Source organism: Lepidochelys kempii, chromosome 5, assembly GCF_965140285.1.
Source record: "Lepidochelys kempii isolate rLepKem1 chromosome 5, rLepKem1.hap1, whole genome shotgun sequence".
Lineage (NCBI taxonomy): Eukaryota > Metazoa > Chordata > Testudines > Cheloniidae > Lepidochelys > Lepidochelys kempii.
The window spans coordinates 74113003-74136630 of NC_136384.1; the positions used below are offsets into that span (position 1 = coordinate 74113003).

Genomic DNA, 23628 nt, shown 5'->3' on the forward strand with positions numbered 1-23628 from the left:
GGTCCCATCTATGCTATAAAATGTACCATGCATGTTATCCAGTTACAAATCAATCATACCACTGTTAGTAATCCCAAACAGCTCAGTGTTGCAGAAGACATGGGACCACACCATGTTGATTAACTTTGTTGGAGTTTTGATTTTCTGCAGAAGTCATGAAAACTGCTAAACATGGTTCTGACTTGTCTTCACTTCAGAATCAAATCTATTCCACTATTCTGGAGGAGAATTTTGTCTAAACATGGATCATTAATACAGAACCCTTTAAGGTCAGTCAAGCTTGTGCCAATCAGCATTTGATTGTCAGTGATAGTTACCAAAATTTACTCTAAAATTAGAAATTTAAACAATCAAAACAACTGCTTTTTATTTAAATGTCCCAGGTATTAATAACATTAAAATCATAGACAATTTTTTCTGCATCACACACATCCACTCCAAGGTATAGCATACTGTGAATCCCAAATATATGTTCTGCATGATTTTTAAACTGCTTTGTGATATCTTCTGAAATTCAGTTTAATTAGGTATAACTGTATGTGTTGGGATGAGATAAAGAGGAAAGTTACAGAAGGGTGTGTGTCAGAGCGAGAGATTGTAGGAGTCAGGGTATGAGTAAGGAAGGGGCCATCTTATCTATACTTTTTAACCAGGATCATTTAAAAGAATTCTGGCATGCTACCCTACTCAAAATCTATTCCCCATCCCAAAGGAGTTTCTACCAAAATGATCAGCAGAGAAACAGTTAACATTTTTCACATGGAACTTATCTTTGGGTTTCAGATTCAATATGTCATTGAAATAAATGGTGCATTCATAGCAATCTTGGTGCTATTGATTCAATCTGTCTATTTACAGACTCACACTATTGGTGCAAAAAACCCGAGGAGTACTTGTGGCACCTTGGAGACTAACAAATTTATTTGGGCATAAGCTTTTGTGGGCTAAAACCCACTTCATCGGATGCATGCAGTGGAAAATACAGTAGGAAGATTATATATAAACACACACAGAGAACATGAAAAAATGGGTGTTGCCATACCAACTGTAACGAGATCAATTAATTAAGGTGAGCTATTATCAGCAGGAGAAAAAAAAACCTTTTTGTAGTGATAATCAGGATGGCCCATTTCAAACAGTTGACAAAAAGGTGAGAGTAACACTAGGGGAAAAATTAGCATGGGGAAATAGTTTTTACTTTGTGCAATGACCCATTCACTCCCAGTCTTTATTCAAGCCTAATTTAATGGTGTCCAGTCTGCAAATTAATTCCAATTCTGCAGTTTCTCATTGGAGTCTGTTTTTGAAGTTTTTTTTTGTTGAAGAATTGCGACTTTTAGGTCTGAAATTGAGTGACCAGGGAGGCTGAAGTGTTCTCCCAGTGGTTTTTGAATGTTATAATTCTTGATGTCTGATTTGTGTCCAATTATTCTTTTGCATAGAGATTGTCCGGTTTGGCCAATGTACATGGCACAGGGGCATTGTTGGCACACTATTGGCACATTGTTGGCACTATTGGTGCTCATTCAGAAAGTTTATTTGCAACCCTGAAGTCTAGAAGTTTAATTTTTTAAATGGAAAATTAAATACTACACCAGCCCTTGAGGTCACCAGAGAAGTGGCTGTGCACTGGGCCATTGTATTATTGTCTCACTGCAAGTCTTGAACTTCTGTGCTTGTGTTGCTTCAGTAACTCTTCCGTAACTTTTGGACTTGCATTTTCCAATCTCACTGGAACATTAATCAGCTGATCAGAAATTATTTTAGATGTTTTTTTTAAACACAAAAGTGTATTCACACTGTACATAATTCAAAGGGTAGTCATGTGTCTCAAGCCTTCATCAGAAGGGCTGAATCTGATGAAAAGGAAAAAACAAGATGTTTGTAGCTGCTGTTAAAGATAGTGATGGCAGGGGAGAAGCAGTGTCTCTTACTGGCTCTCTTATGTCTCACTGGAAGAGACACTAAAATAATTTTATGAGATTTGTGATGTGCAGATCTGCTTCTAAATCTTGTTCCTTCAGGAGGAACAACATGTCTGCATGTTGAGTTGATTTTTTTAAAGCGGAATTAACAATCTGCGGGTATAAAGGATTTTTTTGCAACAAGTCATTTACAGTCTCTCCAGCTTTGGAAATCAGACTCATTAAAATTGTCCCATGGCTCTACAGGTGCTAGAGTTTTTTCTCCTCTTCTTTCTCCATAATGAGTATCATTAATTTGGGAGGAAAGACTTTGGAGTCAGAAATATGGGGGAGGGGAATTAGAGCAGTAGGGAGTGAGGACAAGGGGAGGGATATATTAGAAAACAGAGAGAACTTAGTTTAACGTTCCATACAGTGTTACATCTTCTAATTTTTCACATCCTATAATGAAAGCTCAGTGGATTATTTGATAATGAGAAAGGAACCTTACAAACTAACTTTAAACATTAAAAACTGCTGTTTAGTTTCCTACAATGCCCATTTTGTAATTGCTCTGGAACACTGTGGAGCAGACTATGCAGCAATGCTTATTAAAGCACACCTCAGCTGCACCAGAGGCATTAATTGGCAAAACACCAGTCAGTTGTGTCCTGTTGCTTTATCTAAGAATAACCAGGCAGCAGAAACAATGAGTGTTTCAGGTGCACAGCCAAGTTATTTTTTATTTCTATTTAATTTTACTGGGGAGGGTGTTTGCCTCACTTTTCCCCATTACAAACTGAAAGTGAAATTAGATAGTTCCATGTACCTGCAGAATAAATTCCTCCCAGTGTAGAGTGACCATATTTCCCTATGCTGAATACAGGACACCTGGTAAAATTGCTCGTATTCAAGTGAGTTCAACAGCAATCAATCAGAACTATGCAGTAGCCATCTCCACCCACCCACCCCCAACAGACTATAAGAACTCCAGGGCCCAGCAGGGAAAGGGGGGCCTCCGGCATAAGCGTAGTTTGACTTCTATTTTGGGGGCAGGGGCTAGCGGGGCTCAAGCTAGCTTCACATGATGGGTCCAGGGAGGGAATGCCATCTCCACTCTCTGATTCACCTCAGCAGGCCACCCAGCCTGTCTTGGTTGGAGATACAACCAAAAATTATAACTCAAAGGTGGCGGGCTCAACTCAAAAATTTTCAAAAACAGCTCAGGATGCAGGGAGGGAGTACCTAGGGGCTGTGTGTGGGCATGGGGATAGTTCAGGGAGCAGTAAGAGGGGTAGCTAGGGGCTGTGTGTGGGCGGGGATAGCTCAAGGTGCAAGGAGGGAGTAGCTAGGGGCTGTGTGCTGGGAGGGCTCCCCTATGGTCCCAGTTCCTGAGAACTCTGCCAGCCATGGAGCCAGGTCCCTGACTCCTGCAGCTCTTACCAGCTATGAGAGAAAAGGGGGCTGGGAGCTGAGGAGCAGCTTCAACCCCCTGCACCAGCAGCAGGAGAGGAGACACCAGCCCAAAAAGCAGCTGCTCCACACTGCCCGGCTCCAGGTTTCCGCCTCTGAACTGGCCAGGAGGTGGGGAGAGAAGGAGGTGTCGGGGCTGTGGACCTGTCCCCAGGACAGTCCTGCACTTGCACTGCAGTTTTGGGAGCCAACATCCTTGTCGTCCACCCCCCCCAACTCTGCCCAGGAGCTTGGAGGGCTTCTACTCCATAGGGAGCACTGAGGATCTGGGATTCAGCTCTGCCACTCCTGGCTTCAGCCCCGGAGGGGGCAGGTGCCCATCAGGGATTGGGGCTTTAGCCCCATGGCTCCTGCCTTCAGCCCCGCGGAAGCTGACAGGGCTCAGGCATTCAGCCCTGCAGCTGCTGGCTTCAGCCCAGTGGCAGGCACAGCAGAATGAGGCTTCAGCCTCACGGAGGGTGCTGGGGCTCAGGCTCTGGGTTTCAGTATTGGTGTACAGTGGCCCCCATTGAGAACCCCTGTCAAGGTTCCTTCCCCAATCTGAACTCTAGGGTACAGATGTGGGGACCTGCATGAAAACCCACTAAGCTTATTTTTACCAGCTTAGGTTAAAACTTCCCCAAGGTACAAACTATTTTACCTTTTGCCCTTGGACTTTTTTTTGCTACCACCAACCATCTAACAGATATATAATAGGGAAAGAGCCTGCTTGGAAACGTCTTTCTACCCAAAATCCTTCCAAACCCTACATCCCCTTTCCTGGGGAAGGCTTGATAAAAATCCTCACCAATTTGCACAGGTGAACACCGACCTAAACGCTTGGATCTTAAGAACAATGAAAAAGCAATCAGGTTCTTAAAAGAAGAATTTTAATAGAAGAAAAAGTAAAAAAAATCACCTCTGTAAAATCAGGATGGTAAATACCTTACAGGGTAATCAGATTCAAAACAGAGAATCCCTCTAGGCAAAACCTTAAGTTACAAAAAGACACAAAAACAGAAATATACATTCCATTCAGCACAGCTTATTTTCTCAGCCATTTAAACAAAACAGAATGTAACGCATGTCTAGCTAGATTACTTACTAAGTTCTAAGACTCCATTCCTGTTCTGTTCCCGGCAAAAGCATCACACAGACAGAGAGAGCATTTGTTTCTCCCCCCCTCCACCTTTGAAAGTATCTTGTCTCCTCATTGGTCATTTTGGTCAGGTGCCAGCGAGGTTATCCTAGCTTCTTAACCCTTTACAGGTGAAAGGGTTTTTCCTCTGGCCAGGAGGGATTTTAAAGGTGTTTACCCTTCCCTTTATATTTATGACAACCCCTGCTTTAGATTGTCACCCCTCACCATGTAAAAACACCCCTACTCCTCCCACACACACATACACATGGCTGCCTCTCCTCCTACTTGATGTGACCTCTTTCTGCCTCTCCACCAGGCCTGAGGCCACCATGTGCTCTCTCTTATGAGTCACTGCCTACCCACACTCACCTGACAGCCGCAAACAAGGCGCGCCTGGGGCTGTGCTGACTGCTGACTGACCAGCAGGAGGAGTGGAAAATATGGGACAATTTGCCCGTTTTTTTTTTAAAAAGGCAGGACACCTGCAAGAGGGCTTAAATACGGGACTGTCCTGTTAAAAATGGGACGGATGTCACCCTATCCCAGTGCAAAGTTTATCTTTTAAATGTCATACTTACATGCATAAACAAGACAAGTAAGGTGGTAGCAATCTAGTTTCTCATCAGAATGATGTTTAGGTTATAGCTCTAAATAAAATAAAATAGAAGAGGATAGCCTGTATCCTTTAACTTAGCTTGGTAGTTAGTGAGCCTGCAAAACTCCCACCTACCGTTGCTGAAATGGCCCCAAGAAGACTTGTTAGACCATGGGTCATCCAAGAGGGTAGGGAATTTGACCAGTGATCTGGCCAACAGAAGGCCTTGGAGCACTTTTGGCAGTTAAACTGTGCCAGCACTAGCCAGGAAAGGAAAGCTGCCTCCTCATCCTGTCTGAGTTACCTGAAAGCCTAAGCCTCATTCAAAGATCCAGGAGATATGGGGTGTCGTTGTGTGGAAATTGGGACTGGAAATAGGTAGATTGGAGTGGAGAAAAGTAGTCCCGTGGCTGTTGGAGGAAAGCCAAGAAGCTTAAAAGAAGCTTAAACCTTTAAAGCCAAGAAGCTTAAAACTTTAAAGAACCAGGTATTTAGAAATATAGCTGCTTATGTATTAAATAGTTTCTGTACTTTCCTCCCTTGTTCTTTATTATTATGGACATCTGTATCACATCATGCAAGACATGTTCATAATCCCGCATGCTCTTGCACAGGGGGGAAAATCCTGGCCCCCTGAATTTAAAGGGAGTTTTGTCATTGGCCTCAATGGGGCTAGGATTTTACCCAGGATTTTACTTTGTGTGCACCCATACCTACAGGCTGACGCAGACACAAAGAAAGTACTTGTGTTATTTTCAGTGGATTGCAGGTTGCTACTTAACATGATTCGCGTGTCATAATTCATGATCACTCACAGTCATGCAAAAAGTTAAGACTCGTGTGTTGACTGGCACTGTGTACTTAGCAATAACGGAGTGGAAGAGGCTGAATGAGAGGAAAATGATCAATCTGAGATTTTACGCATAAAACACTAAATTCAGTTTTAATTGTTGCACTAATAGACACGATAACTATTGTTTCTCCTTACTCTAGATCCACAGAGAAACCTTCATTTTCAGATTCAGGCAACTTGAGATGTATTGTGAAAAATGAGAGAATAAAACCAACTGGGGGTAACTCTTTTTCTCTCCTGCTATTGTAGAAAGGATTAAATTACAGTCAGGAGTGCCTTGGAGATTTAATAATTTTTCCCCTAGAGAGATTTGTGATTTATTTTTCAAGACAAAGGAACCTGAATGCAATACACTATGACTATCCACACAGTGTCTTTTAAATGCGTTTGGTAAACTATTTCCTCTAAATTTTATGTCAGCATTTGATTTTAATAATGGTCAGAGGAAAAGAAAATAATATAACCAGGAATTTACAATGGGTTAAATTAGCTTCTTCTAAGGCTGAGCTGTAGCAAATGCCTTAAAGAGGGAATGGAATGAGCTAATGAAGATTCCAGGATTTGTGCTGGACTTACCAGAAGTATTTGTTTGCACACAGAGGAGAATTTAGTGTGATGTCAGTACACTGACTAATCGCCAATCTTTAAAATTTATGGGGTTTTGATCATCTTAAACTTGTTCTCTCAAAGTGACAGGAAAAAGTGATAGGAAAAGTCATCGATGATCTTAATATACTGGAGATTTGAAAAACTCCCCAGTGTCAGAATCAGTGTGAATTGTTTCTTTTGGTCTTATGGTAAAATAAACTACAAATCAAAGGCAATCAATGAAAGTGTGATGGAGTTGCAACATTTTAGAGACTTGGGAAAAGTCTGTTTACTTAATTGATGACTTTAAGCTGCAAGAGGTGGCTGTTAGTTTGTATGATATTTTATGTAACTTATTTCGTGTGGTAAAATATTGTCCTATTATTACCATGTTGTTTTCTTTATAGCAACCTTTTTTAAAAGTGTAAATATTATTGTGGTCTTATTGGTTATTTTCAGTTTTAAAAAAGGCCTAAAAGAGTTTTGCATAGTATATATACCATAAAGAAGATACATGCACACAAGAAATGAAGTTTTAACAGATTTCTCAGTTTTATGTGTTGTATGCTAAGTATTTAAAAGGACTATAAATAACGCGGTGAGGATGAGGTCCTTTAAGACTTTTACCTGGCATTGTCTTCAGCGCTGTCCTCCTGGGACCATTATTTTGATGCTTGGTCTTCTGTTTCAGTCACTCTGGGGCTGATGTCAGGATCTCATTATCAGAGCACTTTTGCAGCAGTAAACCTAGAGTAATCTTTCTTCTGTGTGCCAGGCTGTTTGGTTGGTAAGTACAATTTTAAAATTTTGGAAAACCTTTTTTTCCTCAATAACTGATTTGAGTTGGAAATATAACCCTTCAAACTGCAATTTTTCATAGGAAGAATTTAGCACGCCTCTCCTATTTGTTAGATGAAGCCCAGAATGAAAAAATGATTGTTTGGATCATCCTGTAGAATTCAAACCCAATGAAAAGGCCTATCATATCCTGCTATGGCGGAAATAACCAAGAAAAGGATGTATGGGGGACAAAATCTCCACAAGGAGTCTATTGCAGAGTGTCTGTTTTGTTGTTCTGTTGGGAGATGGTGAGTGTTGCTTTCCCCATTCCTCCCATAGAATGGGCCATTGTTCTGTCTCTACATCTTATTGAATCTCCAGGATACTGGCAGAACCTCAGGAGGCAGGGGCTATCCCTCCATATGTTGTCTGCTTCCATGCTGGCTCTGGAGTCTCCTCCTGCTCCCAGAAAGCACAACTCCATTTGGAACTATGCTGCCAGGGAATCACTAAATGGTGGCTCACCCCCAGAACACCATCCCCCATCACATTCACATAAAGCATTTCCAAGTGCAAAGAAGGGCTGTGGAAAAATTCATTCATTCTCATGCTGGATTAAATTTATGTCCAGTTTCCTGCAGAGTTTTAGAGAGGCGTGACGTATGTGTCATAACATCAGCTGCTGATCCCTGGGCCCACAGAGCTCTCTGCAGGTTTGGGGCCAGGAGGAAGATGGTACTACAGAAACAGCTGAGCCCAATCTACCTTTGTGGGGGATGGGGGTAGATCTGTGAGGAGAGTCTTCTCTGTACTGGTTCAATGAAAGGAGTGATCAGGCTTAAATAGTTTAGGCTAAATTCAGCCCCTGTTTACACCAGTGCGACTCTAATGGAGTGTACTAATATTATTAAGAATCTTGTAATTATGTAAAAGTAATTTAAAATTAATATGTACTTTCACTGTGAAGATACCAAGCAGCCTGTAACGATGAAGAACTCTGTTCACTATATCTTCTACCAGCTGAAGTATTTAGACAGCACAGTCTGCAAGACCCATGAATAACAAGTAACAATAATAAATCCTTGAAATAGCAAAGAGGAACATTTTCCTTTGTAAAAATCATAAATTAATGTTATGCCTTCCAACTCCAAACATTTCCTGATGCAATGCTCTTTCTGACCAGAAACATCTGCCTCTTTGACAACATCTCCAGATCTCTTTTTACATTACTTCTCCATTCTGTCTTCGGTCAGGTTAGCACTGTCTTCCGTCTTTGTTTAAGTTAGCAAACATTATATCCTTTACAGAGGTCACGTTGTCTGGTAACATTGAGAAATGCATGTTCACAGGAATGAAATACTTATTCACATCAAGTTGTGTGCAAAGTCAGTGTTTCGAGAGGGAGGTGGAATGGAAGGAGGTGGAATAGAACTGACTGCTTTCCTTGTACACACAGATTTCAAAATGGAAATCCAAAGGGACATTAATGCTGCTTGAAGGCCTGGCTAGATTGGAGGGATGTCGTGAGGGAGGGAAAAGAAGGGCCTGGTATGGAAAAAATTGAGATTAGAACCATTGAATTAGAGATCTGGCTAAGGAGCAGATTCTTTTGTTCTTCTCTCCTCCCTTTCACTTCACTGCAAGGCAGCTTATTAAGTGCTTTTCCTGCTATGCCTCAACTTCTTCCTCTTGCCCTGCAGGGGTGCTATAAGCAGGGAGTCTGAAGGCATTCGCCTTCTTAGCTGGTTCTTTCAGCTCCCTTCCTCTCTGCAGTCACTTATAGGAGAAAAATAAGGCAGGTAAAGTAGAGAGCGTCCCCTGCCCCCCACCCCAAGGGTCCCAAGAGAGATCCCTGAAGGGGAGGGACTTAAGCAGTGTGGAGACAACCACCCCACAGAGATGGGGTCCTTGAGAGACCATTGCCGCAGGATTGCGGGAAATCTGAGACACTATCCACCACCAGGAGGAAATGACCAGAGAGACCCCAAATAGAGGACTTAAAAAACCCTCCATGTCAAAGTGTCAGAGACCCCAAGTATCAGAGGGGTAGCCATGTTAGTCTGTAGCCACAAAAACAACAAGGAGTCTGGTGGCACCTTAAAGACTAACAGATTTATTTGGGCATAAGCTTTTGTGGGTAAAAACCCCACTTCTTGTATCTGTAATTTTCACTCCATGCATCTGAAGAAGTGGGTTTTTTACCCACAAAACATATGCACAAATAAATCTGTTAATCTTTAAGGTGCCACTACAGACCCCAAGTGTGGGACACTCTGAGAGATCCACGAGCAGATGGGGAAGGCTCAAAGCTCCTCAACATGGAGGAGGCCCTTGGAGATGCCCCTAGGGGGAAGTGAGGGGCAGAGAGATCCTCAGCCGACTGGGGAGAGCACTGAGATGTTCCCCAGCAGGCAGAGGATGGAGGAATGAATAGGTGATTGATGGGGAATGGTGGGTGCGAACTGTGTGTGCCGCACGGGTGATTCTACTGTATTCAGATTCTTATACTGTGCCCATCACCCTGATTTCTCAGCACTTTCCAAAGGTGCCTTAAGTGGCAAGGCCAGCATCTGTCACCTGCAAGTCTCTCTCCCTTTATCCTTCTGGGGGAAAGCTGTGTGACAGTGAGCGATGGAGGAGTGGGGAGAGAATGAGTGAGTGAGTGTGTTGGTTGGCTGATTATGTGAGTGAGTCCGTAGGTGTTTTATTAGCAGAGGGAGTGATGTGGTTTTTATGTTAATCATAAAAGTAGACTCCAAGTATAAGCAAAAATAGTGCAAAATGAAAAAGTGTGGGTTTAACAGGCAGAGTTTTCACCTCAGTTATCGTTTAGAGCCTCCAGTACGTTGGTGAATTGTTATGCTGCTGTCTGGAATGATAGAAATGCAGCATATATTATTGCGACACATCTTTTGGAGGTCCATAAAATATGACAAACTATAGCACCCATACCAGTTAATTTGCTTACACAGTGAAAGCTTTTAAAAAATTGCTTGACCATGACTTTATATGGCCTGTGTAGAACAACAGTGACACCGACTGGCAAGTTAAGTTAACGACCTGTACATGTATTCTCCACATCCATAGGATATCACTGATGGCTCCTATTTGCTTTGTGAAAATGTTGGTCTGTGTTTTTATATTCCAGAGAGTAATTTACTGTTTCAATAGCTTAGTGACAATTCCTTAAAATGGTTATTCTTTGATGTCTTCATGTAACGATTTACCCAAAATGTGTTGGAGTGTCTGGAGATCATCATTTTGCGCTTGAAAATATGTAGCTTGGCTGTACTGTAACATTCCTGCTCCTGAATAGCAAAAGACGAAACTTAAGACTTAAGTATTTATTAAGATTATACAGCAGAGACCCTGGACTTATGCAGCACTGCCCTCAAGTTCTCTCTTCCTCATCGCCCGTTCAGCAGTCGTCCAACCAGTACAATATGCCCTGATGTTATTTATTTATTTAAGTTGATACTGAACTAAACCTATTTTAAGGGGACACGTGGAGCTTTTGACACACAGGAATATATGGGAAGCAGTTTTGGTTTTTGGCATCCAGGAGGCAGTTGAGGCTTTTGGTACTGCAAAGGGAAAGTATCTCTTCTTACTTTCCTCCTTTTGGGCACTAGGGAGATGACTTTAAATTTGGGAGAGGGGTTTGAATTCCTTGTTCCTCATCTCTTCAGCTAGTTGCCACTCTATACTCTGCCCCAAAATCTGCCACTACTTCCTGCAACAATGGATGAGCACATTAGCTTCCTTCTGCTTTAAAGATTAACAGGAAATAGTTAACAGTGTTGTCATTTAAATTGTGGTCACTGGGCTTCAGAATCAACACCCCATTGTGATGAAGTGGAATCTTCTTTCAAAGTTATTGTTTCTGGCTGTCTTTAGCAGAAGGCATTACATCTGTAGCACCTGGTTCACATCTTGAAGGTTTTCTTCACAACCATATTAAGCTACAGACTTTTTATGATTTTAAGTGAAAGGTTCAGCTGTGGAGCTCAATTCATCTGAAATTTCAAAAGAATGCAGAATTATGTGATTATTTATGCAGCTGCATAAACATATTAAACTTAGGGTCCTGCTTAAACATTTCAGATAGGAAAAATGTAAATGACCATTGGTAGTTCAGGAATCATTTTAAAAATGTGAGCCCAGAACAATGGCCTAAGTATCTTTTGAGGAATATTATTCTTGCCCTGCAAAATAGCCTTCTTAGTTTATTTCAGTAAATAAAAGGTAAAGGAACTAAGGTCAAACTGTTCAAATGTTGGTGCCTAAAATCAAGCACTTACAGCCATATTTAGTTAACTAGATAAAATAGAAATAACAAGTAATTTATAATAAAATTTAATTAACAGCTGATAGGTGCTCAGCACCTCTGAACTTCTGACCATTTATTTTTGTGCTTAAACATTGATTTAGGTATCTAACTTGAGGCACCCAAGTTTGAAAAGTTTGGCCAAAATTTTAGAATAAAACTAATGTACTACAATTACAGTTCATCATATATACCCTATATGAGATGACTAGCTTGTATGAGTAACAAACCTTATACAACATTAAAAATTCCGTATTTTAAATGGATTCTATCTTAATGAGCAATAGAGTAACTTTTCTGTATCAAGAATTAAGATTTTAGAAGATAAATTGTCTCACCTGTAGCCCAGTCCCAAAATAGGAAGATTGCAGCAATTGCTTTGTTTCCAAAAGAATAAGAACAATTGTCTGTTTTGAGATTAGATGAGGAAAAAGTGGAGTTGATGACATTTATTGTAAATTTGAATTTATTTTTTGCTGATGGACTGTTGAGTAACTCCATTTTGTTGTGTCAGGGTTTTTCCCATTTGTTGTGTTTATAGGAGGTTTATAATGAATTTTCCAGTTTCCATAATGTCCTTTTGAGACATTGAATCCAGATAAGACCACGCCAGTTTCCTCAATAGTGGTCTTATGTGCCTGAATTTTTGATATTATGCGGGAGGGTCACAGACCAACAGTCTCTGTAATATGGAAAATACAAAATATTTTTAAATTGCTGGCTTAAGCAGGACTTTTCCAAGTTGGTGTTTACTAACAGTAACCCAATACAAAGTTGATTGGATCAAGTTGCATAGCACCAAGGTAGGCTTTGCATCTGTTTTGTCTAAAGACCTTGGACGGAAAGTTTCAAGGCAGAGTGATTAACACTATAAATGGTTTGAATTAAGGATTAGGCTGAGAAGCCTCTGGTTTTTTTGGGGTCAACAAGACATCAGAGGCAGACTGTCATTTCAGAATCTTCAGGGCTTGGGAGAGCAAGTCATGGCATCAACAAACAGACCAGCTCAGCCTTTGACCAATCTCTGCCAGCACCCAAAGAAGTTCTGTTAGTGAGAAGTGTTTTGCCAGCAGAATATCATTGTCTGCACTCCTGCTCAGTAAAAGCCCAGAAGACTGAGAGAGCTGAAGCGTTTGCAAACATTTTAAATACCTTATTTTTCCCTTTTCTGTTCTTTGTCTTTTGCTTTTATTAAGTGGGAGAGGTCTTAGCCTTTTTATTTTCTGTATTTTTAGGGTGTGGAAGTGAAAGTGTGGCTGTGTGCATGCACATCCACATGGGGAAAACACCAAAAAGAAAAGTTCCCCAGGTCTAAACAGCCCTAAATTTTTTGATAAAGACACTCATTACAGTGTGCTCTGTATTTAAAAGTCTTGAGAGACTTTAGATTGTCACCTGCAATTTCTAGTACATAAACTTCTGCTTAAGGAGAGTGTTCTGTTAAAGGTTTGTATTATAATATTGGTGTTGGGGACAGGGAAGGAAAAGATTAGCTTCCACATGAGAACTGAAGTCTAAAAACAGGAGTACTTGTGGAACCTTAGAGACTAACAAATTTATTAGAGCACAAGCTTTCGTGGGCTACAGCCCACTTCATCGGGTGCATTGAATGGAACATATAGTAAGAAGATATATATATACACATACAGAAAAGGTGGAATTTGCCATACAAACTGTAATAGGCTAATTAATTAAGATGAGCTATTATCAGCAGGAGAAAAAAACTTTTGTAGTGATAATCAAGATGGCCCATTTAGACAGTTGACAAGAAGGTGTGAGGATACTTAACATGTGGAAATATATACAATATGTGTAATGACCTACTACAGGACAGGTCCAACAAAGAAAATAACAGAACGCCACTAGCTGTCACCTTCAGCCCCCAACTAAAACCCCTCCAGCACATCATCAAAGATCTACAACCTATCCTGAAAAATGATCCCTCACTCTCACAGATCTTGGGAGACAGACCAGGCCTCGCTTACAGACAGCCCCCCAACCTGAAGCAAATACTCTCCAGCAACCACACACCACACAACAAAAACACTAACCAAGGAACCTATCCTTGCAACAAAGCCCGATGCCAACTCTGCCCACATATTTATTCAAGTGACACCATCATAGGACCTAATCACATTAGCCACACCATCAGGGGCTCATTCACCTGCACATCTACCAATGTGATATATGCCATCATGTGCCAGCAATGCCCCTCTGCCATGTACATTGGCCAAACTGGACAGTCTCTATGCAAAAGAATAAATGGACACAAATCTGACATCAGGAATCATAACATTCAAAAACCGGTAGGAGAACACTTCAACCTCTCTGGCCACTCAGTACAAAACTTAAGGGTGGCAATTCTGCAACAGAAAAGCTTCAAAAACAGACTCCAATGAGAAACTGCTGAGCTTGAATTAATATGCAAACTAGATACCATTAACTTGGGTTTGAATAGAGACTGGGAATGACGGGGGTCATTGAACATATTGAATCTATTTCCCCATGTTAAGTATCCTCACACTTTCTTGTCAACTGTCTAAATGGGCCATCTTGATTATCATTACAAAAGTTTTTTTTCTCCTGCTGAAAATAGCTCATCTTAATTAATTAGCCTCTTACAGTTTGTATGGCAAATTCCACCTTCTCTCTATGTATATATATATATATCTGTATATATCTATCTTCTTACTATATGTTCCATTCTATGCATCCGATGAAGTGGGCTGTAGCCCATGAAAGCTTATGATCTAATAAATTTGTTAGTCTCTAAGGTGCCACAAGTACTCCTGGGTTTTTTTTTGTGGATACAGACTAACGCGGCTGCTACTCTGAAACCTGAAGTCTAAAAGGAAGTTGGGTAATAGCTCTGAGATTGAGATTCAGACATTAGGTAATAGTTTACTTTCAATATTAGGCTTTTTAACCAGATTCAAATTACACATTTGATTGACCATGGTAAAATTATTTAATTGGGATATATACCCAGCTGCACAGCCACATTCTCAGGCTCCTTAGAATTTATATGAGGATCAATTATTTTTTATATTAATTTGATGATCTAACTCCAATCCAGTATTTAAACTACCTTGCTTGATTTGTTGATTTGATCTTTATTTAATTCTGATTTGGCAGTGTTTTATTTTTAGTTAGTTTATTAATACCAGCTTACCTTTGGTGATAGGTTTCTAGGTTTTATATTAGTTTGTTTCAGAATTTTAATAACATTTCTAAAATAGAATCTGATACTGACACACTTTTTTCAGTAAGCAATGTGGGTCCAGAACCTTTGAGGGTCTGAGATGGATACCAGCTGGTCAATTTAAAAGTTTGACCAGCTCCCTGTCATAAGTCTGTGGTTCTCATACCTGTATATATCTCTTTAAAGTGTTCAGTTTTTGATGTTTCATTTTTTTAGTGTCTTGAAATGAGCGATCATTTGGAAGAAAATTGTACTGAGAAAAGCAATTCTGCCCATGAGGAACCTGCAGAAGCACATGCCCCTCCTGCTAAGGATTGTCAAATAGCACAGAAGCAACTGGTATGACTTCTGAAGTACTGTGTTACTGATCAGGGCATTGGAACAAATGTGCAATTATAAGTAAAGGCAAATAGTGAAATGACAGCAATACATGTGCAGATACTTAACAGAGTGTTTAGAGCCATTCAGAGTTCTGGCATTAGCAAGGGAGGATGCAGGAAAGTGGGACAGTCCTCTCAACAGGAAGTAATCTTTGTAATTAATTTTACCCTGAGTTCTGGAAGGGATTCCTTATGTTTGGCATTTCAGCCTCCATTATTGTCTGTTATTTGCTTCCAGTTGGAACGTTTGTAACCTATGAGTAGGGACTGCATTTTAACAGTAAAACCCAATTTCTACCCACAAAATTTAAATGTCTACATGTGGCCAGCTGATGAGGGTGTCCCACTGCTTATCAGAAGTTGATGTTAGCCAGCTTGCAAATAAAAGTTGGCTATTGGACATGTGCCACAACAACAGAGAATCTGCTTAAGCTCCCATTGCTACCACCAGTGTGGAGTGACTGGAACCCGTCCCTGGGAGCACATTGTTGTTAAAAAATTAATATAGACTGTGATCGAAACAATATGGTGGAGTCTGAAATGAAGATGATGGAAGCTGATTCACATAAATTTATGTTTGAGAAGATAAGATTAATTTATAAATAAAATAATCTACTGTTACAGAAATCTTGAGAATCCCAAATAAATGTTACCACCTTGCACCTTGTGTCATCATTTATGACATCATGTGTGTAGTGAGTGAAAAGTAGGTGTAAAATGCTACTGTTCTGACTGGTAACATTTTATGCTTACTCGCAATTGCATTGTACTGGTGTAAATGACAAACCAAGTTGTAGGACATTGGAGAATAAGGCCCATTCTTAACCCCCCAAAACAGTTTAATCCGATTGTAAATCCAGATTTCCAGCAAAAATACAATAAAATAACCCTGCTAAAGTACTGTCAATCTCTATGAATTGTTTGCTTTGGTTCCTCCACTCTTCTCCTTTCTTCATACACTTCAGTCCTGCGAGTTGTTCTTTCCTGCCCTAATGATCTTCCATACCTTCTCCTTGCCCCCAGATTCTTCTTGGAGAGATAGGCCATGGAGAGCTGAGGGAACAGAGGCGGGTAAGAGAACAGAAAGAATGATCCAGCTCAGATTAGGACAGTGACAGTATTTTCTTTTACATTGTAGGCTACTGAATTACTACCTTAAAGGCACATTGTGTACTTTAGTGGACCTTCATTTTATTGTTTAATGTTGCAATAATGCTTTCCTAATTATTGCAACATTAATAATTATTTTCAGAATAATTGCAAATGATGCAATATCTTTATTAAAGGGTTTTTTTTCAGATGTTGAGATATATATTCATATTGTAAGAACTGTCCGAGAAACTGTAACTTGAAGAATGCAAAATTAGGTTCACAGGGGAGAATTTGGAGAAGAGCTAATATAACATAGATGAGGGCCTAGACCAGTCAGAAAGATCTTATGGGTAATTGGTAGGGATCAGGCAACATAGATATAAACAAGGGACAGGGCAGAAAGGCTCCAAACAGCATTGTGAATGAGCTATGAAAGTTTGAAAGGGTGTATTACTGAGAGGCAGAAATCAAACAATCTTTCAGCAACTCTGTTTCTGTTAGAATTTCTGTTTTGAAACTCATTCTGATTCAAAGGAAAACACACAATGGCAACAGTATCTAACTGCAAAATATTTTAGAAAATGCAATGTCTGCTTTCTTAGATGGCATTTTTGATGTGGTCCAATCTCTCTGACAGAAAGTGAACAACACAAGTGCTAAGCTCCCTCTTTCCTGTTCTTGAATTCACTCTAGCTAGGCCTTTACAGGAAGGGAGTGTTTCTGTCCACGGTGATAATTTTTCAAAAACCAAGAGAAAAACAACCAATATAATCTTTGTGGTGAGGTACTACAACCTGAGCTCTCTGGGTATGTCTACACTGCAGCTGGGAGAGAACCTCCCAGGTCTGGCAGACAGACCTGCACTAGTGAGGTTTGATCCAGCACACTAAAAATAGCAGTGTGGACATTGCAGCTTGAGCTGTCATGTCATGCTTACCCACCTTCTTTCTCTGCATTCACACCTGCATAAAATTGGCTATGCCCTCCTCTGTTAGTTGACAGAATGGGCCTTGGGCATAATTGGTTAAAAAATTAATAGATGGGTGAACGGTTTTTAAATGGGACTATGCTACAGTAGGTCAGGTTTTTGCCTTACATGCCAATCACTGTGTCCTTTTATATTTTTATTAAGAAGATTAAAACTAGCAAACATATATGGCAGTAAATAAAAAAATTCTGGTTAGCTTTGGTGTTTATAATCTTTCCTTTGTTTGTTCATTCATAGCAGCAAATAGAGCGGCAACTAAAATGCTTAGCGTTTCAAAACCCAGGACCTCAGGTAGCCGACTTCAACCCTGAAACTAGAGAGCAGCAGAAGAAAGAGCGTATGGCAAAGATGAACCAAGATTTTTTTTATAAACACAAGTAAGACAGTATCTTTGATTTATTATATGTCTTTTGAAATTGAGATGTTTACTCAATATACAGAAAATTAAAAAACAAATATTTTCATAGACCTTGTTTAAAATGTGAATATTTAGCAGAGTAAATAGACTTTCTCTATTTAGTTTAATAGAAGTTTGACTTATTTTTGTGGCACACATTACTTAACATTTAATAACTGTCTATTACTATCAGAAACTTATATTGGCATTTCGCTATGTTGCAAGAGTGTTCAGAAGAAAGTACTTGCTCCTATGTAGATTTTTCCTCATTAGCTTACTTCAGTCATTGAGCGTGTTTGAAATATTCTCTGAAGGTCACTGTTTTTCTCTAACAGAACTATGAAGAAGTATGACAAACATGGCAGGCTGCTTTGTAATAACATGGATTTGTGTGACTGCCTGGAGAAGAACTGCCTGGGTTGCTTCTATCCGTGCCCTAAGTGCAATTCGAACAAATGTGGACCAGAATGTCGCTGTAATAGAAAATGGGTTTATGAGAGAATTGAGACTGAAGCTGGTGAAGTGATCAGCATGTTACCATTTTTTGTCCCTGAATGATGTTTTTCTGCTAGCTTTTGTAACTGAGCAATGTTTTTCTTTTCATTCTTTTTTATTTTTTAACCTTTAATAAAACTGAATTTTGGTTTTGTGAAAGGGGCTGGATTGACTTGGCTAAAGTACCTGTTGGTGGTGCTCATGCGCCTTTCTCTGCCTCACCAATATGCCTTAATCCTCACCATTAGGGACAAGTATATATTTCATTCTCCTTAATCCTTGGCAACTTTGCTGAGGCAGCTAACAAGGTCTTCCTAAGTCTTTACTTTTTAAAATTACAGGTATCAGGAATGCTGTGGTCAGACAACATCCTTACTCTGGAAAACAGGATCACATTGCTTTGATTTTTTTCCTCATTAATTTTTTCACATATGCACCTATACAACGTATGACAAATCCATTCTTCTTTGAGTGATTCCGCTTGTATTCTGCTTCTCCTGGTGTGCATGCACTGCATGCGGGCAGGTAGTAGTGTCTATTGGGGCTGCACTTGCACCCTGCATGTCGTCTGGTGCCCCATAGCTGAGGGCATAAATGGCAGTACAGCCACAACTGCCCTCCAGTTCCTTCTTACTGTTCATGTCTGTGAGACAGAACCCCTGTAGTGTCCGTGACTCTGCTCACTGTGTGATTCTTTCCTTGTTTATTTGTTAGTTAGTTGTAGTTAGTGTTCTCAGCATAGAACACTATCTAGGTCAGTACAGTTAAATTTCTACTTCTAAGCCTGTTGCAAAAAAGAAAAGTAGAAAGAAGGCTTCATGTCTAGAAGGTGATCCGGCACTGGACACCTTGGGATGTGGCAGATTCGAAATCTCCAGTATTCAAATCATGTCCTTCCTGTGAGGCAGCTATTCTCATCCGTGATGGACACTCTTCATCTTCTGCCTTGGTGAAGCATATGTACTGCACAAGTGCTCTATATGTTGTGCCTTTTGGAAAAGGCCCCCCAAAATGAGGGAATCCCACCCGAAGCTCTTTCTCTTAGGGTATGTTTTCACTACCTGCCGGATCGGCAGGCGGGGATTGATTTATCGCATCTAGTCTGGATGCGATAAATCGACACCCAAGTGCTCTCCTGTCGACTCCTGTACTCCAGCGCCATGAGAGGCACAGGCAGAGTGAACGGGGAAGCGGCAGCAGTCGACTCACCGCAGTGAAGACGCTATGGTAAGTCGCAAAAAGAAAAGGAGTACTTGTGCACCTGAGCGACTAACCAATTTATTTGAGCATAAGCTTTCGTGAGCTACAGCTCACTTCATCGGATGCATAAAGTGGAAAATACAGTGAAGTCGATCTAAGTACGTCGACTTCAGCTACGTTACTTATGTAGCTGAAGTTGCATAACTTCAATCGATTCCCCCAGTGTAGACCAGGGCTTAGAGAGATCTACAAAGACCTGTTTGGTTCCCAAAGAAGAGAAGACCACCTAACCTGACCAGACCATCTCAGTGATTAATCTGGTAAGCTGGGGAACCACCCAGTGCTCCAGGGCTCATTTGGTGGCAAGAAAGTCTCACTCCTCCAACTCCTTGACTACGGAGTCAGTAAGAGATTCCTTCCCCTTGCTGACCCTCTCCTCTGAAGATAGAGGAAGGAAGGAGCACCGCTCTTGGGGTGATTGGAGTCACAGATCTCCCTCACTTTCAGGTGACATTGTAAACAAGCACTGGGCAGCATTATCTCTTGCAAATGTAAACAAACTTGTTTGAGCAATTGCCTGAACAAGAAGTAGGACTGAGTGGACTTGCAGTGTAGGGACAGGATTTTATAATTGTACTATAAAAATTGATGTAAACTTTGAATTAATTCTGCCAGCCACCCTTTTTGAATAACAGAAAGGAATGATAGATTTCAGAGTGATAGCCATGTTAGTTTGTATCAGCAAAAAGAACCAGGAGTACTTGTGGCACCTTAGAGACTAACAATTATTTGAGCATAAGCTTTCATGGGCTAAAACCCACTTCATCGGATGCACGCAGTGGAGAATACACTAGGAAGATATATATATATATATACACAGAGAACATGGAAAAATGGGTGTTGCCATACACACACTAATGAGAGTGATTAATTAAGGTGAGTTATTATCAGCAGGAGGAAAAAGACCACTGTTTGTAGTGATAATCAGGATGGCCCATTTCCAACAGTTGACAAGAAGGTGTGAGTAATAGTAGGGGGCAAAAATAAGCATGGGGAAATAGTTTTACTTTGTGTAATGACCATCTGAGACTGGGATCTTGTTTCCTATATGCATTATAAACTTCCCTCTAGACATTTCTTTGGTTTAAGGTTTAGTGAGTAAAAGACAGGATCTTATATTGTGTCCGTGTTAATTAGATTAAAGGAATGTTAAAGGCCTGAGCCACAATGTAAACTGTTTTGACCACAAGATTTAGTGAAGTTTAATTTACAATGTATTCTGCTGAATATAAAATACTGCTGTCTTCTCTGTGAGAGATTGTTTGTGTGAATGAGGAATGCATCCATCACGAAAAGGTAAGATGTGAAAGCCATCACAAATGTCCAGGTGGTCAAAAAAAAGTAAAAGACTTAGAAACATCAGGAGACAATCAAAAAACATCCATTGTATCCTATGCTAAACATGTTAGCAGCATTGACTGCCTCAGAGGTGAGGCAACCACCCTTGAAGGCAAGACAAACAAATAGGAGATAACGATGAGAAGCCCGACAATAACCGTCAAATGATAACAGAGGAAAACCCCAAGATTACCACACTTAAGGACTAATAATTACAGGATGACATTGCAAAATGCATGGACTCAAATGGGAATTTACAAGTATAAAGCTGGGGTGTTTTGCCATAAAACTCTGGGTTCAGTCCTGCCAAAACCTTGGAGCATCGGATTGCGACCGACAGAGCCCAGCTCCTAATTTGTGTTCAGTCTAACTGGCCATGAGATTGACTCGAGCTACAACAGACTAGGAACTATAAAAGCATCAACTGGCAGGACTGTGTGCGTGATGTGTATGTGTGTGTGTGACTGAAAAGCATATGCTAACTGTTGTATTCTCAATAAATGCAACGTGCTGCCTTCCCCCCTATAAAGATCCCCTGTGCTTTGTATAGCAGAACAGCAGGCCCTAAAATTTTATATTATTTTATTTTTGAATGCAATATTTTTTTGTACAGTATCATGAAATTGAATTTACAAATGTAGAATAAAGAGATTGCACTACAGCACTTGAATTAGGTGAATTGAAAAATATTATTTCTTTTGTTTTTTCACAGTGAAAATACTTGTAATCAAAAATAAATATAAAGTGAGCACTGTACACTTTGCATTTTGTGTTGTAATTGAAATAAATATATTTGAAAATGTAGAAAACACCTAAAATATTTAAATAGAATACCATTTATTATTGTTTAACGGTGCAATTAATTGTGTGATTAATCACGATTAATTTTTTAAATCACTTGACAGCCCTAATTGACGTGATTTATGGTAGTTTCACTGCTGCTATTAGTCCCTGTGGCTGGGTTGCCCCTGAGCGGGGGACCCTGGAAACCTGGGATTTTCAGCCCTGGGGTAGTCTACATGGCAGTGCTGCCCCAAAGCCACGGAAGAAAATGAACATTCTCTTGGACAGATTCAGCTAGACACAGATTAACCTTCATAAATAAATCCCTGAAGCAAGTGATTAAAAACCAGAATAATGTATATCTACAAAGAAATCCATTTACAGGCCCATTATTTGTCTTCTAGTAGCACTTTGAAATCCTAAAATGGCTTTTGACTCCATTCTGCTGGGCATATACAAACACTGAGCGAAAGACAGTTCCTGCTCTGAAGAGCTGCAGTCTAATCTGAATATGCAACAAGCGGTTGTAAGAAATAAAAAGGAAGGGGGAGGGAGGAAAAGGGCAATAAAAATAATATCATGGTACATAGGGAACTACGACACAATTTGAAGATGGTTCTTCCTGTTTCCAAACAATGTTCCCTCTACTGTTTCCTGTATGCAGAATGAGCAGCAGTCAGTGCACAAGTTTAATTCACATAAGCGCAGCTGCAGAAAACCAAACCACACAACGTCAAGCATATGTTATTTATTGATAATGAAACTCAGCGACAGATAAGAAACAAGTAGTAGCAAAAGTGAAACAAAACCTAGGCACTTGCCTATTGGGCTTTGTGTAGTTAAATGTCAAATATTCAGTACTATGTTAGAGGGGACTTGCAGGTGATCTTTAGTTAAAATCTGCCAGCAACTTAAAGGGAAGGTTTGGATGATTTTCCTGCCTCCTACAAAACCACCCCCTCTCATAATAGTACAAAATCATTTTTTGCCTTATAAAAATACTTTTGAAGAGCAAATATTTTGCTCTTTGGAATAACTTTGTTCTAGAAGGCTAATTTAAAAAAATACAGGGGGGAGGAGACCTCTGGACCACCCCACAAGGTCTGTCCACACATACACACTTTCTGTCTCTCTCTTTCACTGACACACTTCAAATTATAGAAGTTAAACAGGGTCATTATACTTAGCATATCTATTCCATACACACACAGCTTCTTTTCTGACAGTTCTACTGCCTCAGAGTTCTCGCTATGGCTAAAATAAGATGAAAACCCAGATACATTAAAAATATCGACTGATTAAGGTAAGATACCATCACACAATCTTCTTATCCCATCACCTGCGGTTGGGTCATCATGCAAGCATCCACCATCTTTGTGTGTCTGAGACAGTACTAAGGTCCTTCTGCTTACCATCTTTTTTGATGCAATCCAACCAGCTGTCCATTGCTTCCCAGCCGTCCATTGCTTCCTTGGCTTTCCGTAGGTTCTCCTTACTACCATCCCTTCCTGCCATGCTGTCTTCATCAGGTCCTCTTCATTTGTCCACTGCATGTGTCTGAACTAGCAAACTCTTGGTTCCTGAATTTTTTCAGCCACATCACAAACTTTTCTCCCCTAAATTCTCATTTGCTTGGTCATTGTTGTCTAGATTCTATATGACCACAAAGACCAGCTAAGCAAATTCTACCCTTTATGTTCTTGACAACTGGGAGAATAAAATAGAGCCACTGTGTGATTCAGTTTCTGTTTGGGTCTCAGCTGCATATTTTCATTGTACTCCATCAGATTTAGTAGAGGATAGTTAGCAATTGAAGATAACTGCTATTTAATCACATGTCCAGATCTGTAGCATAGATCATTGTAACTCCACTATAATCAATGGAGCTATGGCTTACACCAGCTGAAGATCTGGCACATTATAGCTCATGTAAAAACACCACTGACACACTATATGACGTTGGGCAAGTCTCTTCACCTCTCTGTGCTTCAGTTTTCCCATCTATAAAATTGAGCTATTCATATTTATCTTTCTTTGTTAAACACTTTCAGAT

At 40.2% G+C, this 23628-nt stretch overlaps 1 protein-coding gene across 1 annotated transcript; it reads left to right on the top strand.

Annotated features, from left to right (window-relative positions):
- The first annotated feature begins 15050 nt into the window (after positions 1-15050).
- ARL14EPL (ARF like GTPase 14 effector protein like) lies at positions 15051-18277 on the top strand. Its single transcript, XM_073346222.2, has 3 exons — positions 15051-15181; positions 17540-17679; positions 18035-18277. The coding sequence occupies exons 1-3, from the start codon at positions 15068-15070 to the stop codon at positions 18255-18257; spliced, it is 477 nt and encodes a 158-aa protein (XP_073202323.2). The 5' UTR covers positions 15051-15067; the 3' UTR covers positions 18258-18277.
- The last annotated feature ends 5351 nt before the right edge of the window (positions 18278-23628 follow it).

Excerpts from the sequence above, each read along its gene's own strand:
- ARL14EPL (XM_073346222.2), top strand. The coding sequence starts at position 15,068 with ATGAGCGATCATTTGGAAGAAAATTGTACTGAGAAAAGCAATTCTGCC. Across the intron at positions 15,182-17,539 it reads AAATAGCACAGAAGCAACTG|CAGCAAATAGAGCGGCAACT; the intron begins GTATGACTTCTG and ends GTTCATTCATAG. Across the intron at positions 17,680-18,034 it reads GATTTTTTTTATAAACACAA|AACTATGAAGAAGTATGACA; the intron begins GTAAGACAGTAT and ends TTTCTCTAACAG.